The sequence below is a fragment of the Pinus tabuliformis genome, chromosome 1_2, assembly GCF_031772625.1.
Source record: "Pinus tabuliformis cultivar Carrire ecotype Pingquan chromosome 1_2, CPIR1, whole genome shotgun sequence".
NCBI classification, from domain to species: Eukaryota; Viridiplantae; Streptophyta; class Pinopsida; order Pinales; family Pinaceae; genus Pinus; species Pinus tabuliformis.
In genome coordinates, this window is record NC_142298.1 from 977,187,456 (window position 1) to 977,205,971 (window position 18,516).

Sequence of the window (18,516 nt, forward strand, 5' to 3'; positions counted from 1 at the left end):
CAACAATAATATATCATTACATTTTATGAGTACTTCGAATTGTCTCCTTGGTTCATTAGTTAATCTCTTAGTAGTTTTATCCTCTCTTATTTCTTGTTTTGCAAGTAGACATTCTAGTATTTTTTAGACTTAGATCTTGTGATTTTGCTTAAAATCCAACATAGAAAAGGAAAAGATTGGTTTTTGGAATGAGGACATACATTTTCATAACTTGCATGGATGGTCGGATTGACCACTTGACTATCTTAGGCCTTGCAAAGCTCAATGTGTGGAAGTATGACAAGTTGGTCGAAGTATAGAAGCTATAATAGATTCAAATGTGCATCACTTAGTGGTTTAAATGATATTCTTAATAAAGGTTGAATAATAATGATTGTTTAAAGAGAGGAAATAGTAGCCAAAGATATTATTAATAGAGTTGCACAAAGCAACACTTGTCCATAGATTGGATATAGGGCGGTTACATGACAATTCTATCATGAAGAATGTAGAGTAGTTGGGCACGTCGATTGTAAACATATGCATGGATCGAAACAATTGCTTGAGCATAATAGGTTCTTAAGGATTTTCTCGAGGAAGATGATTATTTTTAGAGGGGGAGGATGTAAGGCCCTCACTTGGAGTGCCACTAGGAACCTTCACCACATTGACATGCCTTAGATGAGTTGATTGAGTTGCCTTGGCTCATTTGCAAGGCACACCTCTAATATTTGTCTTAGTCCATTGGTAAGGTGTACCTTGGATAATGGGTTGCATTGCCTCGCTAGCAAGGTGCATGAAGGATGCCTTAACATGTTGGTAATGCACACTTTATATTGATGGAATCCTTGACTTGTTGACAAGGAGAACTTTGGATCAATGGATGCCTTGAGCCATTAGAAAAGTGCATCACAAATGAAATTGGGCACACCCATGTACAAACAAGGGGTACTGTAGATGTTGGCACACCAAATGCACTAAATAAGTTAGATATGGATTGACATGATGGATAAAGAATTAACAAGATGGATTTATGACTTGGGTTCCTAGAATTATATGAATTGATAGAGTTAGGTGGTCCCTTTTAGGGGTGTATATGGTTGAGGTGCCTTTGGGTACGAGTTGTTGTGGATCACAACTATGGGTTGCACTTGTCAAGTTTGCTACCTTGGGAACACATTTAATGGGTGTGAACATTTTGGACACCTAAGGTGCACTTGGGCACAATTGACATACATGTGTAGATCAGGTGTAGTCATGTGGACTCAAATGAGTTGGGAACACTTGGGATAACTAGGTTGACCGAGATGAGTGGATGAAGTTACTTTGAGATGACTTGAGACAAATTAGATATGTTGGACCACTTGGGCACACTTTGATGTGATCAGAAAGAATAACCATGCAAATAGGTTGAATTTGACGGGCTCTATAAGACCTAGTAGAAAATACAAATTAAACAAACAAGATGATTTGAGTAGGCTTGACACACTTTGGAATGACTTGACAAAACAACTTGGTGGACAAGTCATCGAAGCTGGGTAATTTAGGTCAATCATACTTAGGTCTACATTAAAACATAGTTAGCTTTGCAAGGTAAGGTAGGCTCATATAAGTAGTTAGATACTTCAAAGTGCTAAGGCAGTCAAGCAAGTGGATACAAGAGAAGTTACACAAGAAGGAGTTTTGTAATTGCGCCAAGTTCAAGGTTGGGCACAATAGAATGATTTCTTGCCTTAGAGAGATGGAGAGTGGAACAAGACTTGTAGGGGACAAACACGTGTAAGCTTATTAGGTTTCATTATGTAAGCTTGTTGGGAAATTTTGGCATGAGGCTACCTTCCTTGATTTCTTTGTACTTCTATAATTAGTTTGCAAGTAGTGATTGCAACAACCCAATTGTATCATTATATCGTGTAACATTCTTATACATATAATAGGGTGTGAGGCACCTGGGTTAGGTGTCACCCATTCATACTTGTGTTGTATTATGGGTGCTTTATCATGTATATGAGGTTGTTGTGTTGGGTTGTGTTATATTCTTTCCACGACTAGCCCACATAGTTAACTGGGGGGTTAGAGGGGGGGGGGCGTAGCCCCCCCTTCGTTGCGCCGATTGTGTAGTGGGGGGGGGGGGGGGTCACAGGGGGTTTGAGGCATACCCGTAACCCCACTTTATGGGGTCCAAGGCAACACCCCGGAAAATTTTGGTTTTGGACCCTATGTTAGGTTGGGCGGATCTACCTATGGTTTTGTGCATGATTTTCACACATGGTTTTGGACACGATGGTTTTCGGTCCATGGTTTTGGATGCGATGGTTTTCGGTCCATGGTATTGGATGCTTCGACATGTATAAATATGTATTGTAACATTGAAAGGAACATAATGAAAAATCAAGCTAGTAGTCCCGGTTTTGGGATCTAGGGGAAAATCTCTGCGTATATGTGTTTTATGTGTTATGCTCTCGCTATTGTTTATTTTCTGTGTTTTAGAATTCGTATGCAAGTAATTTTTGTATGGGGTTAAAACCTACATTTGGTATCAGAGCAGTTTTGGCTTCAAGGGGACGCCTTTGTTGCTGAGGGGTTTTGCTTGGGCCTGTGGTAAACCCTGTTCAGTGGAGATCTGCGAGATCGATTCTGGTGGTGAAAGAAGATGGCAAGCAGTGGAAATATAGAGATCGAGAAATTTAATGGTCAGAGTTTTGAGTTGTGGAAACTCAAGATGGAGGATCTGTTGGTAGATAAAGATCAGTGGATCGCGGTAGATCCGGGTACTAAACCAACAGGAGTGTCCAATGAAGAATGGAAGAAGTTGGATCAGAAGGCAAAGAGCACGATACGATTATGTGTCTCAGATTCAATATTGCTGAATGTATCAGGGGAAGCTACAACGAAGGCTTTGTGGGACAAGTTAGGGACTTTGTACCAATCTAAGTCTCTGGTGAATAAACTGTTCCTGTGGAAAGAGCTGTATAACCTGAGGATGAAAGATGGAGACTCAGTGACAGAGCATATGAATGCATTTAATACTATGGTAAGTCAGTTAGCACCTGTTGATATTAAAATTTCAGATGAAGATAAGTGCATCAATTTGTTGTGTTCTCTACCAGATTCGTAGGATAGTTTGGTTATCACAATAGGTAACAATGCAACTACCTTGCAGTTTGATGAAATAGTCTCAGCCTTGTTGACGGAGGAGATGAGACGGAAAAATATGGAGAGCCAGAATGGTGATGCCTTGTTTGTACGAGGACAATCCCAAAACAGAAACAAAAAAAGTCATTGAGTGGGAGATCTAAATCTCCAGGAAAACCTGTAAAGTTGGTGTGCTGGAAATGTGGAAAGGAAGGGCACTACAAAAGGTACTGTAAGTCTAAAGCTCCTGATAAAGGAAAGGGATCTGATGATACTCCTTCTGCAGAGGCGAAAACCACCTTAGATGAAGGTGGGGATGTGTACTTGGCTTCTTCAAGTACACATGTATATCATGAGGCATGGTTAATTGACTCAGGTGCATCCTTTCACTTCACTCCCCATAGAGAGTGGTTCTGCGAGTATGAGAAATATGATGGTGGTGATGTCTTCTTGGGGGATGACAGGAAGGCTAGAATCATTGGTTGTGGAAAAGTAAAGTTGAAGCTGCAAGGTGGAAGGGTTAGAACACTTCCGGGTGTTCTGCATATTCCTGCATTAGCCAAAAATCTGATTTCTGTTAGCAAGCTGGATGATGCAGGTGTAAAAACAGTGTTCGAGAAGGATACCTGCAAGATGGTTCGGGGAGCACTGGTATTGATGCAGGGAGTTCGGATTGGAACTCTGTACAAGCTGCAAGGTAGCACGGTTGTTGATGGGTGCAACAGTTCTGTGGTTCTTGAAAGTGGATCAAAAAATCTAGTGGTCTTTGGAGAGAAGACCATGCTGTGGTATCAAAGGCTTGGACATATTGGAGAGAAGGGCCTTCGAAAACTTCATGATAAAGGTATGGTAGAAGGTATGAGTAATAGCTCTCTGGATTTTGATTTCTGTGAAAATTGTGTATATGGGAAGCAGAATCGGGTGAGTTTCCCCTCTGGTAGTAAGAGGGTGAAACAGATATTAGAGCTTGTGCACAATGATGTGTTTGGACCTGTGAAGGTTCCATCACTAGGTAAGTCTGTGTACTATGTATCATTTATTTATGAATTCTCAAGAAATACATGGATATATTTCCTTAAGAAAAAATCTGAAGTCTTTAATAGGTTTAAAGAATTTAAAGCTCTCGTGGAAAATCATACAGAGAAGAAGATAAAGGTGCTAATGATAGATAATGGTGGAGAGTTTTGCAGCAAGGAATTTGAAGAATTCTGTAAGAAGTGTGGTATATCACGGCAGAAGACTACTCCATATACACCTCAGCAAAATGGAGTTGCAGAAAGAATGAACAAGACGTTAATGGAAAGGGCAAGAAGCATGCTTAGTGGTGCCGGGTTAGGACAAGAATTCTGGGTAGAGGCAGTGGATACTACATGTTACCTGGTCAACAGGTCACCTTCATCAGCGTTGGAGGATAAGACTCCATAAGAGGTATGGACTGGTAAGAAACCCTCTCTTTCACATCTAAGGGTATTTGGATGTGATGCATATGTACATGTTCCAAAGGAGAAACGAACCAAGTTGGATAGTAAATCTGAAAAGTGCATCTTTATTGGGTATAAGGATGGTTTAAAAGGTTATAAGCTTTGGAACCCAGTAACAAGGAAGGTTGTGTACAACCAAGATGTGGTGTTTCGAGAGGTGAAAGATGTTATTAAACATGAAGTCCAACCAAAGGAACCTGAGAAGATAGACTTTGAGCTAAAGGAGGAAGAATCAGAGTCTACAACAAAGGAGGAAGCAGAAGATGAAGAGCCACAAACTCTGGCTGTGAGAAGATCAGTTCGAGAAAGAAGGCAACCAGAAAGGTATACTCCATCTACTTTCTGTTCAAATTTTGCTTTGTTTGTTATTGATGATGATCCCAGAACTGTGAAGGAAGCAGTGGATTCAGAGAATGGAAAACTCTGGAAAGAGGCCATGGTTGATGAAATGGCATCTTTGCACAAAAATGAGGCTTGAGATCTGGTGGAGTTGCCGGTTGGAAGGAAACCCATTGGCAGCAAATGGGTGTTCAAGAAGAAGACAAATGCAGAAGGAAAGGTGGAGAAATACAAAGCTCGGTTGGTAGCAAAAGGTTATTCCTAGGTGCCGAGAATTGATTTTGGTGATATTTTTTCTCTTGTTGCCAAGATAACTTCTATTAGATTACTTTTATCTGTTGCTGCTGCTTTTTATTTTGAGGTAGAATAGATGGATGTGAAGACAAAAATTCTTCACGGGGATCTGGAAGAGGAGATCTACATGAAGCAACTTGAAGGCTTTGTGGTGAAGGGTAAGAAAGAACTGGTATGTAAGTTAAAGAAGTCTCTGTATGGGTTAAAACAATCACTAAAGATGTGGTATCAGAAATTTGATACATTTATACGGGGATTTGGCTTCACCAGAAGCAAAGCAGATTACTGTGTGTATTTTAAATTAATTGGTTACCGTGTTATTTATCTGGTCTTGTATGTGGATGATATGTTGCTGGTTGGAAATGACAAAGAAATTATCCAGGATTTGAAGACCCATTTGTCCTCCAAATTCGACATGAAAGATCTTGGTGCTGCAAACTATATTTTGGGCATGGAAATTAAAAGAGATCGAACAAAGAAGAAGCTTTGGTTAAACCAGAGGAAGTATGTTGAGACAATATTGTAGAGGTTTAATATACATGATAGTAAACCGGTGAAGGTTCCTATTCCTGTAGGTGTGAGGTTATCTGCTAAACAGTGTCCCAAGACACAAGAAGAGGAAGAGGACATGTCCCATGTTCCATATGCAAGTGCAGTCGGTAGCCTGATGTATGCAATGGCCTGTACTAGACTAGACATTTCACATGTAGTGGGAGTATTGAGCAGGTTTATGTCAAAACCAGGGAAGGAGCATTGGACAACAGTGAAGCGGGTTTTCAGGTATTTGCGTGGCACTAGTGAATATGGTTTGTGCTACCTAGGAAGACCAGGATTGGACAGAGTGTTGGATATTCGTGGCTTTGTTGATGCAGATTGGGCTGGAGAACTGGATCAAAGAAGATCTACAAGTGGGTATGTGTTTAACCTATTTGGAGGTGCAGTGAGTTGGATGAGTAAGAAATAATCTGTAGTGGCACTATCAACTACAGAGGCAGAATACATGGCAGCCACTCATGCAAGCAAGGACACAGTTTGGTTGCAGAGATTGTGTTCAAGTATGGGTTAGTACATGAAGCTATAATGATAGATTGTGATAGCCAAAGTGCAATTTTCTTGGCAAAGAACCCTGCATATCATTCAAACACAAAGCACATTGATGTTCAGTATCACTTTGTGAGGGATATGATAGAAGACAAAAAGGTGTTGCTAGTAAAGGTGGACACTTTGAACAATACTGCAGATGCATTGACAAAATCTGTGAGCTCTGAGAAGTTCTCTTGGTGCAGAGAGACAATGGGCATTTTAGGGTTGGAAAAATGACTAAGCTCTCTTGTGGCCCCCTGTGGAAAAAAAACAACAAGTGGGAGAATGTTGGGTTCTGTTATATTCTTTCCACGACTAGCCCACATAGTTAATTAGGGAGGGGGGGCAGGTCATAGGGGGTATGAGGCGTACCTGTAACCCCACTTTATGGGGTCTGGGGTAGCGCCCCAATTTTTTTTAGTTTTGGACCCTATGTTAGGTTGGGCGAACCCACCTATGGTTTTGTGCATGATTTTCGCACATGGTTTTGGACGCGATGGTTTTCGGTCCATGGTTTTGGACAAAATGGTTTTCGGTCCATGATATTATATGCTTCGGCATGTATACATATGTATTGTAACGTTGAAAGGAACATAACGAAAAATCAAGCTGGTAGTCCCGGTTTTGGGATCTAGGGGAAAATCTATGTGTATATGTGTTTTATGTGTTATGCTCTCGCTATTGTTTATTTTATGTGTTTTAAAATTCGTATGCAGGTAATTTCTGTACTGGATTAAAACCTACATATTGTTCCTTGCATACTATTATTTTGGCTGAGTTGTGAAATTGACTACATGTTGCATGTATGTATGTCTGGTGTCGCTTGTTGGATGAACTAAGTGTGTTAGACTTGGTTGGGATCTAACTTGTAACTTAAGGTGATGTTATGACCAAATGTCAAGTAAATACTCATAGTCTGGTTGTAATAGGGTAGGTTGGCCAAACCACTGCAGTCAAAGTAAGGTAGTGCCCCATGATTATAAATTCCATAACAACTTGGGATAGTTCAAGTCACAAAAAGAAAATCTAAACAAATTACAAATCCATGACAATGTTCCCTTTTTATGTAAAAAATTTTCCATTTTAAATTAAAAACCCAACCTAAATTCTACATTTTATTGCGTCTAGAGGTGCTCTCTAGCCAAGTCGAATAAGGATGTTGTAATGTCAACATAAACATTTTGACTTGGTTAAAAATAAAAATATAAAATAAAAAGATAAAAAAGTAAAAAACGTCAAGCGCAAATCTCTCCACAATTAAAATTATAAAATTAAAAAATAAAATTAATCATATAATTTTAATTATAAAATTATAAAGTTAAATTATACCATAAAATTACCTGGTTTACAAAGCCTTGGTATTGCATTAATAAAACGTATTTAAAAGTTCAAAGAAATCCATTATAGAATACAAGAGTACCAACGTAGGTCCATCTTAACTATGTTTCTGGACCCTTCCTAAAGCCAAATTTAAAATAAATCTACACTCGTTTACTTGAACACTTTCATTTAACTCTTTAGGTTTATACTTAACCAATTTAACTGCAAATTAGAAAACTTGTATATATACATATTTCCCCACCCAAAATATCGATTTGAAGTCTTCCCCGAATGCACTTATAGTTAGTTATTTCAATAATAACAACTCCTCACAAAGTCAATTTTGTTGGTACTCTATTTCTTTTTAACGGCAACTAGTGGCGGATCATTGGAAAGACAGAAATCAAACAGAGTTCGATTTGTCCATGGGTAAAGTGGAGGTAAATTTGTCATATTAGATTCCTACTGTTCCTACTGTTCATTTTTATCGGTTTTCTTTTGTCCTCTATTTTTAGGGCTATTTTTTTGGAGCTGGGCTGTAGGAGATTTCCATGGTTATTATTTTTCAAAATGCAGCCTTTTATTCCATCATTGTCAACGCGCATGTATGGAAGCACGATGCTCAGTATCGGATTGGGGGTCTCCAATTTTGAAGGGATGTCTGCCAGTGTCTGCAAGGCATGCGAAAAAAATCCTACCTAAAACTTTCTTTAATTAAATTCTTTGGGGTTGGGGTTTTGATTGATATAATCACTTCTGAGCTTGCAGATATGGTAAATGGATGCGATCTCGAATTATGTTTCCACACTTTGCTAATTGAAACCTAATGCTTATAGTAGCGCGTTTGAATGAATCGTTACAACCACTGGTTTGCTTCTTAAGTATTCTTTAGGGTTCCGGATCCACCTGTAAGCTGAAGCTCTGAAGCTGAATTTCCTACTGTATTTGAGATCCCGTGTTCAATTCGCCGAGTAGACATGACATCCCAATTTTGCTAGACCCCATGTAGTATGTATAAATAAATATATTATAAAGATCATACAGTAAGATCATCAACGGTGTGAGCTTCTTCATAAAGTTGGGATGTTGTTATTTCCCACCAATGTTCAAATTCACCAAAGACATGTTCACCATTACATGTGCCATTGCATCTGTTTGGGCTTAGGTGTTCATGTCCTGGGTGAATTCGGCCAATTAGATACTTCAGTCGCGGCATCTTAGCTGAAAGATAGCTTCCAAGAGTTTTGAGGCGTAGCTACTTCTTTGTAATGTCCCATGTTAAACGGTGCTGACGGGAGCATCCTGCACTGTACAGCGCACTATACAACCCCAATGATGCTATTGTTCATGTAGCATTATAATGCACGGAAGTTTTATGGTTTGACTGGACTATAGGAATTGAGGTTCACTATCTTTCGGAGGCTTATGGAGACCCAGGTTGCTGCTATCCACTCTCACCACAATAATTAACTGAACTCTGAACCTTTCTTGAAAATTTTGCAGGAAAAAACTTTGCACTTTGTTTTCGATTAAGAAAGCTACACTACTTTGGAACCCCACGGCTCCCCGCACCATATTTCTTCTCTCGACAAGCTAAAAACATAGCATTATTTTCATCCTCGACCAACTAAAAACACAGGATTATTATTTTCTTCCTTATTCCATCTTTTGTTATAAGACATCCCCTAGTTTCCTGAACTTGTTCCCTCCAGAACCTATACTCTATAAGCTGAGAACATATGGTTCTTTTCATTGATATTTTCTCTCTGCGTTATGTGATTATTTAAATTTCTGAATGATATGTTTAAATTTCTAAATAATATATTTAATTTAAGCATAATTTCATAGCATTATTTTCATCCTCGACAAGCTAAAAACACAAGATTATCATTTTCGTCCTTATTCCATCTTTTATTATAAGACATCCCCTAGTTTCCTGAACTTGTCCCCTCCAGAACCTATACTCTTTAAGCTGAGAACATATGGCTCTTTTCGTTGATAATTTCTCTCTGATTATTTAAATTTCTGAATGATATGTTTAAATTTCTAAATAATATATCTAATTTAAGCATAATTTCATATCCTTTATATTTCCAAACTTTTCGAATGGTTTTTGAAATCCCAAAGTTTTTCGGATCAGCTCCCTCTGCCCAACCTATTGAATTTTTTTGACCCTGGAAACGATGATGCTGACCAATTGTTGCTAGATCTCCAAAGATATGTCCTTTGATGGTTTATGTTGTTCCTGTAAAAATGTGGTGTAGCAAAGTTCCCAATCATGACTCATAAGTGTTGACTGCCATGGCATGATGCCATAAACTGACCTTATTTGCTTAAAAAAATGTAATTTAAAATGCAATTAATTTTAGTTATTTTTTCAAGTGGAATTTCTTTGATCTAGGCAACATGTTTAAATGATAAATATTCTGCCAAAATCATGTAGGACTTGCACTCTAAAACCTATGCAATACTAATGAAGTGAAAATAAACCTTGATTTATGGATTGACGCTCCATTGACCACATTAGTGAACCAACACCTGACTGGTATATGTTCAAATGTTTTGGATTTTTGCGGTTTTGAATTGCTTTCATGTCTCATGTGAAATTGACATCACATTCATTGCGGTTATTTTTTCTCTTTTTCCTTTTCATATTTGTATGGGGTTAAGAGACAGGATTTTCATCTTTTCATCACGAGTTCTTAACTTAAGATTTTAGTATTTTATTCAAATTATGGTTTTTGGGTCAAGTATCATGCGTTGAATTTGGATTTTGTACTTTCCATACATATGTTATTCTTCTCTATGCTTATTTTGGTCACTTTTTTCTTCAAAAACTGATATTTTTGGTCACATCTTGGAAATGACGTACATGTTTCTTCAAGCATGCTATCATTCTGGTCTGTGACTTTGCGATAAATGCAGTTCTTAACCTATGGAGGGCAATAGAGGCCCAGATTTCTCATGCTTGGAATATGCTCTGAAAACTTTTATGCCTAGGATACATTTTGAAATGTCATGTAAAGGTATAAATGTTAGGTATGCAATTTTATAGTTATAAAGGAGATGGTGGCCGTACAGATAGAGTTTCATAATGGCATGGACTTTTGAGCCTCTTTATTACAGTGTGTGGCAACCATGTGACTGAATTTTTTCTCAAATCAAATACCATAAACTTTCTCTGTAGGGTGTTAAATGCTCCGATTTGTGTTCCCGGTCTATTTATGCATGGTAATACGGCATATTTAGCCTTTAACAGTTTAAGAGATTGCGGTTTAAAACAAACTATGATGATAAACATTTATGAGCAGATTACAACATAACATATTTAAGCAGACATTAATTTAAACTGCATATGTGCAAGTTGATTGGACTAAGGTGCACTTAATGTAATGGCAATAAATTAAAATGAATGAAAATTTAACCATAATATAGAAATGAAAATTAAAGTGGACAATAATATCAAAAGACATGAAAAATGAAAAATACCCACCTCAATAACTATAAAAAGATTTAAAATAACAAAATAAATGAATATAGATTAATAAAATAAATGAGTATGGGTTGGTCTTAACCCTTGATCAATTAGACATTAAATTTGTGCCTCTGATTCTTTCTGATTTGTCTTAGTTCTCAATGGATCTGGTGTTAAGATAGATCTATGCTGGTATTTGTTTCAGTTTTCTATATTTTATTGGAAATGCCCAAACTCTAATGGTTTAGACTTGTTTATGCTTATAAAACTCGTTTATTAATATTTCCTTGTTTCTGAAACATTTATAATTTTATTTTCTTGTTCCTTTGCATTCTGTAATGCTTTGTGTTATTTCTGTTATGGAAAATATAATTTCTTAGTTTTAATTGCTATTTATTGTTTCCTTTCTTTTTGTTGCATTAGTCCAAATACTTAGCTAGATATCTGACAACTTTTGGATGCAGTCTACGTCCAAAAAGGTCATAACCAAGGAAGAGTGGGAGAAGAAGCTTAATGATGTGAAGATTAGAAAAGAAGACATGAACAAATTAGTGATGAACTTTCTAGTTACTGAGGGCTATGTTGAAGCAGCTGAGAGGTTCCATATGGAGTCTGGAACCGAACGTATCCATTACTGGCCATTGTTTTATTTGTTTTCATTCTGGTCTGTAGTGTAGAGAAGAATTTAGCAGGTATTTTATTTCAGTTGGGACAACCTGACCAGTCTGAAGTTTATTTCGATTGTCTGTTTTCTTTTACGTCATATTTGACAAAATTAAAATTTGAGAAAAAGAAATTCGCAATTACTATTTTGAGCTGTATCGTACTGGTGTCTTCTCGGTATTATATTCCTTCTTTAGTCTGGTGTTACTTAGCTGTAAACAGCAGAAATAGATCTTGCAACAATAACTGATCGAATGGCTGTGAGAAGAGCTGTCCAGTCCGGGAATGTGCAGGATGCTATTGAAAAAGTTAACGACTTGAATCCAGAGGTAAGTTCATCATGTCATTGCATTTCTTTAACTGTTAACACATGTTGAAAGAACTCCAGGTGGGGGTTTTACCACTTTATACATCCTTTAGGGCCCATTTGCATAATACTGGATAGCGAATACATATCTCGTTGAAGTATATCTAACTGTTTGTATTCTTGTACTTGTTTATTCTTTACATTTAAGCCACCTTTTCATTTAAAAGCAATATCCTTTACTCGGCTCAAACTATAAAGTTTCAGATAACATAAATTGGGCGGTTATCACTATAGTTAATTCTATATAATTGATTTTTGATTAGACGATGTCACTTGGAAGTATTATGTAAAACAGTGTGGATGAAGACAGTAATCATTCAGCAGGTTTATATGACATCTTCTGGCTGTCACCAATGTTGTTGAGCATTTGCCTAGTTCTGTGCTGACAGGTCCCTGGTTTGAATCCCTTAGGTGAGGTGCACTAATCTATCCTGACAGGTCTACAAGGGATGCCATCCATGAATGTGGAAAGCATCCTTTGTGTTCATCTATGAGGTTTTCCGTGGAAAAAAACAACACACTCTGCAGCATGTCCCTGGGGCATATGTTTGTGATTAATTCAATCACTGTGGTGTGTCTAATCTCTACGGTTGAATTCACTGCGGTTTTGAGTTCTTTGTGGTTTCTCTAATCTCTGTGGCTTGATCTGGAAGACATTTTATCTGCAGCATTAAAATATTTAATCTCTGCAGTCAAAGAAAATCCCTTTGTGGTCTCTAATCTCTGCGGTGTATCTTTGCAGTTTCTCTGATTGCATGGATTGAATGCATTATTGAATGAATCCTTGGACATGGGATTGAAACCCTAAGTCAATGAATATGCTTGCTGTGAACCCTAGAACTTTGTACGCTAACCAATCTTTGAGTAGTAAGAACTCTGCTTGATCTGAAAAACGGGTCAAAACCCTCCGATAAATCAGGTGGACAATATCTTTTCGCTTATTTATTTCTTTTGTTTTTCAATATGAGTTCCAATATGGGCAATTCACCGTGACTATCAAAATCTCTCAAGGGGAGACCTAGCGAAATAACCTTGGATAAATAGTACGAATGTATATAATCATAAGAAGAAGATAGAGAAGAGAGGGAAACCTAACCTCAAACATAGTTAAAAGCAATGCTTGATATTGAATTTAGATCCCTACAAGGCAAGATTCAGACATAGATAAACAATAGAATATTAGGATTGGAGACTCAGTTGCAGGAAATGGATGACATATCGCAAGAACTGGGAAAATAGAAAATGAAACAACCAACCCAATGAGTAGAGAACAAAAAAAATCATAATCTTACGGGCAAGATTAAAGAGGTAGAAGAGAAACTAATAAACAATTGGGCTCTAAATATTTTGGAACATAACTTAGACATCAGACCAATGTTGCACGAAGCGGGGACGTTTTTTGGAAGCGGGGACGCGGAAGCGTAATTTTCCAAAAATCTAGAAAGCGAAGCCTCTGCTATATATATATATATATATATTTATTTATATTTTTTTGCATTTATACTCAAAACAAACATCCCAAATACCAAATTAGTTGTAGAAGACATGAAAACATGCATATTTTTGCATAAATCAAAATAGATATAACATCCATGATCCATTGTACATTAATGATTAATTATTCGAGCATCAACCATTTAGATGCATCGACCATCGAGAATCTAGATTCTTCTCCTCTTGTCTAGCCTTTGCCTCTACCTCGATTGTCTAGGGATATTAGTCAACATTGCCCAATTTTGATCAAACTACCTAATTCAAGACTTAAAATATGGTAGAAAAAGCTTAACATGCTTGATCGATGATTTTGACTTGATTGAAAGGTAATTTTTTGCTAAGGGCGTGCCGCATGACAAAGGAGTTCAACAATTAACACCACCAACACTAGGGTACATATAGGGCTTGGTGCTCTTGATTAAATGCTAATCGCATACCTTCATACTTGATATAATCTAATGAAATGCCACAATCCCATTGATCCTGAATTCCTGAAAACTGTTAAGTCTGCTGAATTTTGAATAGGATATGAAATTCTATTTTCTCCATATGAAGTCCAATGAGGCTGGAACCACTCTCAAACATCCTGAGTCATTTCATGGTAATGTTAAAACTTTAAGTAAAAGGATGAAAATGAAAAATAAAGGAGAATGTCACTTTTACTTTAAGAATTTAACATTACCATGAGGGAGCATCTGCTATATATATATATATATATTTATTTATTTTATATTTTTTTTGCCTTCATTCGTCAGCCTAACCCAAGGTGGACCCACCCCCAACAAGCAAACTCACCTAAAATTAAAAAAAAATTGAAAAAAAAAAACGATTTTCTAAACAGCTCGGCGCTTTTCCGGAATCGTACGAAAGCGTACGGGAAGCGTATACGCTTCATATTGCCGAAGCGCCGAATGAAGCGCGCTTTGGAGATTCGGAAGCGTGCTTCGGAGGAAAGCTTCCGAAATTTCCAGGAAGTGTCCAAAACAGGCGGAAGCGCGCTTCTGGGGACGCTTCCTTCGGGCCTTGGAACCGGGGGGGAGACGCTTCCTGCAACATTGCATCAGACCCATCAAAAAGGAAATATTAAGCTCATAGAGTTAGACCATGAGCATAACAAAGGAACCTCAAAGCTCATTAGTTTTGGTATAAACAAGCAAAAAGATGAGGACATGCGCACAATATTGAAGGAAGAATTAAAAAATAAATCACAAATTGAGACAACTTTTTAGAAGCAAATAGGCTAAGAAAAAAATTGAAAATAAAGATAGGTTGATTTTGGTTAGGTTCTAATGACTATAAATGTGGCATACTGGGCAAAAATTAAAGCTTAAAAGGGTTAGGAATATTTATAAACGGAGGCTTCATTCAAGAAGACCAAGCAGAATCAAGGAAGTTCAAAAGGTAAAAGAAGCTACGAAGGAAGGAAAATGTGCAATAATTAGGAATCAGAAAGCTGTTATTGGAGATAGAGACAAAAAAGATAATAATTCATAGGAATTTGGTACACTTTGGATCCTCTCATGGAACTACCATGGTTTTTCATGGATCAAAAGGCTTACATTATGTTGGATCCCAAGTGAAATTAATATTGTATTCCTAGTTGAAACTTGGGAGCATGAAGAATTTAAGGTCCCTAACATTGAAGGATTTGTATTATGGTCGACATATAATAAAAATCCCCTCGTAGAGGGATTGGAGGCATAGCTTGCTATATAAAAACAACATTTTGGTTTCACAAGAAAGACCTTCTCAGTCACACATTTCCATTTTCAGGGATAGAGACAAAATATAAAATGAATAGAAATTTGGTAGATGTTGGATCCTCTCATGGAACTACCGTGTTTTTTCATGGATCAAAGGGCTATTAAGTTGGATCCTGAGTGTAATCACAATATTGTATTCCTAGTTGAAACTTGGGATCATGAAGAATTTAAGGTCCCCAACATTGAAGGATTTGTATTATGGTCGGCATGGAATAAGAAATCCCCTCGTAGAGGGATTGGAGGCATAGCTTGCTACATAAAAATGAACACTTCTCCTTACATTCAGCTTCATAAGAAAGACCCTCTCAGTCAATCATTTGGATGGACATTTTAGATATCAGTGCTAAGAGGATTTATAATCAATCTATTACTTATGCCTATCAATTCTACATTTTATAATAAAAACAACCTAGATAAAAATTCTTTTAAAAACATACAACAAGATATTTGCAACTTGAGAAATGATGGTGGTATCCTCCTGCTATGAGACATTAATTCTAGAACCACAACTAATCAGGCTATTATTCTAAACAATGATTCCAACTCTAATCCTCTTTGGCTATATGAGGACCTTGCTTTAGCTAAGAGGTACAAAAGAAACTTTGAAGGCCTAACTGAGAATTTATTTGGTATTGAACTAATCAAGTTATGTAGATCTTGTTACACCAAAATCTAGTAGCCTAGTGTAAAGCCTCACTAGGTGATCTAGACAAGGTGCAAACCATGGGAGTGTCATCTGTTGAGATTGGTAGCTTGGGAGGTACTCCAAGCCCTAGGGTTCAGGGTTTGGAGGAATGAGCACCACAAAAGTGGTTGGTGGGCTTAGAACCCAAGGTGGGGGTTATGTACCCAAAGACGCGGGGCCAAAACCATGAGGAGTTTCATTGATTTAACTCTTGGAGATGGAAGAGGACTCTTAGAGAAGAAAGAGACAACTTTAAGCACCAAGATCGAAGCTTTAGAAACAAAGATATTAATTTTTGTATATTTTTGTTTCGCTAGAGGCACTAAAAGTCAAGTCGGCCTGCTTCAATGTTGCACGAAGCGGGGGCGTTTTTTGGAAGCGGGGACGCGGAAGCGTCATTTTCCAAAAATCTAGGAAGCGAAGCGAAGCGTTGACCAAGGGTCAAAAGAAGCTTTTGACTACGATTTTCTTGGAGAAGGTCTATCTCATCAGGCTGCATTTTTGGGCACTAATATTGAGGCTGTTTGAGGAGTTTGACTGCTGTTGACCACATAACATAGCTGTACTTTTTCTCCCTCCATTGACCAAGTTTGAGTGAAGTTTTGGGAGCTGTTTTGACTGATCCTTGACCAACAAAAGAGACCACATTGACTTGGCATTGGCCGAATTAAATTGGAGCAGATTTGTCCTTCATTTGACTGGTTAGGGCAGTCAACTGTTATTGACTTTTTGCAGAATTGACAGTTGACCAGATTTTACTCTTCCTCATCATCTTTGACATTGGTGTATTGATTTGACATTACATTGCTTGGATATTGGATATTGACATTGGATATTGGTTAGTCAAAGTTTGACTTGGACTCTTGGATGATTTACTCTCTGCTGAACATTTGAAGACAATCTAATAGAAGAAGATTTGCAAGGGTTTCCCCCCTAGTGGGATTTTCCCTGGTCATTGGCCAAATTTGTGCCTCTTGTCTCTTGGTTGTCTTTCAGTGTGCATTTGTCTAATTGTTCTATCTACTATTGCTCTACTCTCATTGGATAATTGAAGAAGTAAATTATTAAATTGGATGCTATTGGATATTGCTGAAGTGGTAATTGCAGCATAGAACAAATTGATGAGAAATTAACATGGTATCAGAGCTGAGGTGAGGACCAGCCCAAGAGACATAGAGCAAGAGCATCCATTTCTAGCAGCTGATCGAAAAAGGGAAAATTCTTTTGGTAAAAATGTCTTCCTCTTTCTTCAAGGAGCATGAGAAGTTGGGTGACTCATCTAACTTCGTTGCATGGAAAGTCAGGTTGGAAATCATAGTTGATGACAATGATGTTTTGGACTTCATTCAAGGAAGAGTACTTGAGCCTCTGGAGAATGGTTCCGCTGCTGTCAAAAACAAGCACAAGGAAGGTGAGTTAAAAGCAAAGCAAATTATTGCTGATGGTTTCCGAGATAATCTACTTGCGTATGTTGGAAATTTGAGAAGGTCTAAGGACATGTATGATAAGATAACTGACATGTATGAAGTCAACAATTTGAATGAAATTATCTCTTTGAAAGATCAACTCAAAGACACAGAGATGAACAAAAGAGAACCTGTGCAATCATACATTATGAGGATATCTTGTCTTAGAGATCAATTGCAAAGAAGTGGGGAAACTCTCATTACTATTGTAAGCAACAACACTAGCTTCCTGTCATTTGATGAGCTTGTTGGAAAGCTCACTCAAGAAGAATCAAGGATGATATCTAGAAGAAGAATTCAAGGATCAAATGAAGGAGAGCCCAATGCCTACATCGCTCAAGGAAAGGAAAATAATGGAAAGAAAGGAAAGGGAAAGCCATCTAAAAAGAATACCTCCTCAATCTAATTGAGATTCCAAGGATTCAAGAAGGCGGGATAGAGATGTTGAGTGCTACAATTGTCATCGAAAGGGTCACTATGCTTGAGACTGTCTTGAAAAGAGAGATGCTCCAAGAAGAAACTCTTCAAGGTCCTACAACAATAACCGTGGCTTCAACAACAATAGGTCATATGAAAGAAGAGATGATAAAAGAAGGAATGAAAGAAGAAGAGCCTCCCCCAATGATCGTGAAGATAGCTATCGTCCTCCAAAGAGGTCAAGGAACTCCAGGTATGAAGGCAATGCTACTAATCAATTTGAATATATTCTTATTTTCGCATTATCTAGTTCATCTACTCCAAATTCTTGGGATAGTTGGCTGGTTGATAGTGGGGCCTTTGGTAGAGAGGGAGATCAATTTGAACATTATTCTTGGTGACAATACCACTCATCCCGTAAAGGGATTTGGGTCTATCAAATTTCATTTGAACTCTGGGGAATCTGTTTTGCTTCAAGATGTATTATATGTGCCGGGATTAAAGAAGAACTTGGTTTTGATATCTGCTTTGGAGGATAAAGGAATGAGGGTTGCA

The 18,516-nt window shown here is 37.6% G+C and overlaps 1 protein-coding gene across 3 annotated transcripts in view; it reads left to right on the top strand.

The window, feature by feature from the left end:
- The first annotated feature begins 7,924 nt into the window (after positions 1–7,924).
- The window catches only part of LOC149209267 (LisH and RanBPM domains containing protein), a 147,489-nt gene continuing 136,897 nt past the window's right edge, over positions 7,925–18,516 (top strand). The window contains exons 1-4 of one of the 3 annotated variants that reach the window (XM_089396341.1): positions 7,948–8,071; positions 8,208–8,309; positions 11,571–11,730; positions 11,992–12,098. In XM_089396341.1, the coding sequence (XP_089252467.1) occupies positions 8,057–8,071; positions 8,208–8,309; positions 11,571–11,730; positions 11,992–12,098 (384 nt within the window). In that variant the 5' untranslated portion in view covers positions 7,948–8,056. Of the gene's footprint in view, positions 8,072–8,207; positions 8,310–8,909; positions 9,069–11,570; positions 11,731–11,991; positions 12,099–18,516 lie in introns of those variants that run through there. The other 2 variants (XM_089396342.1, XM_089396343.1) reach the window with 2 other exon arrangements.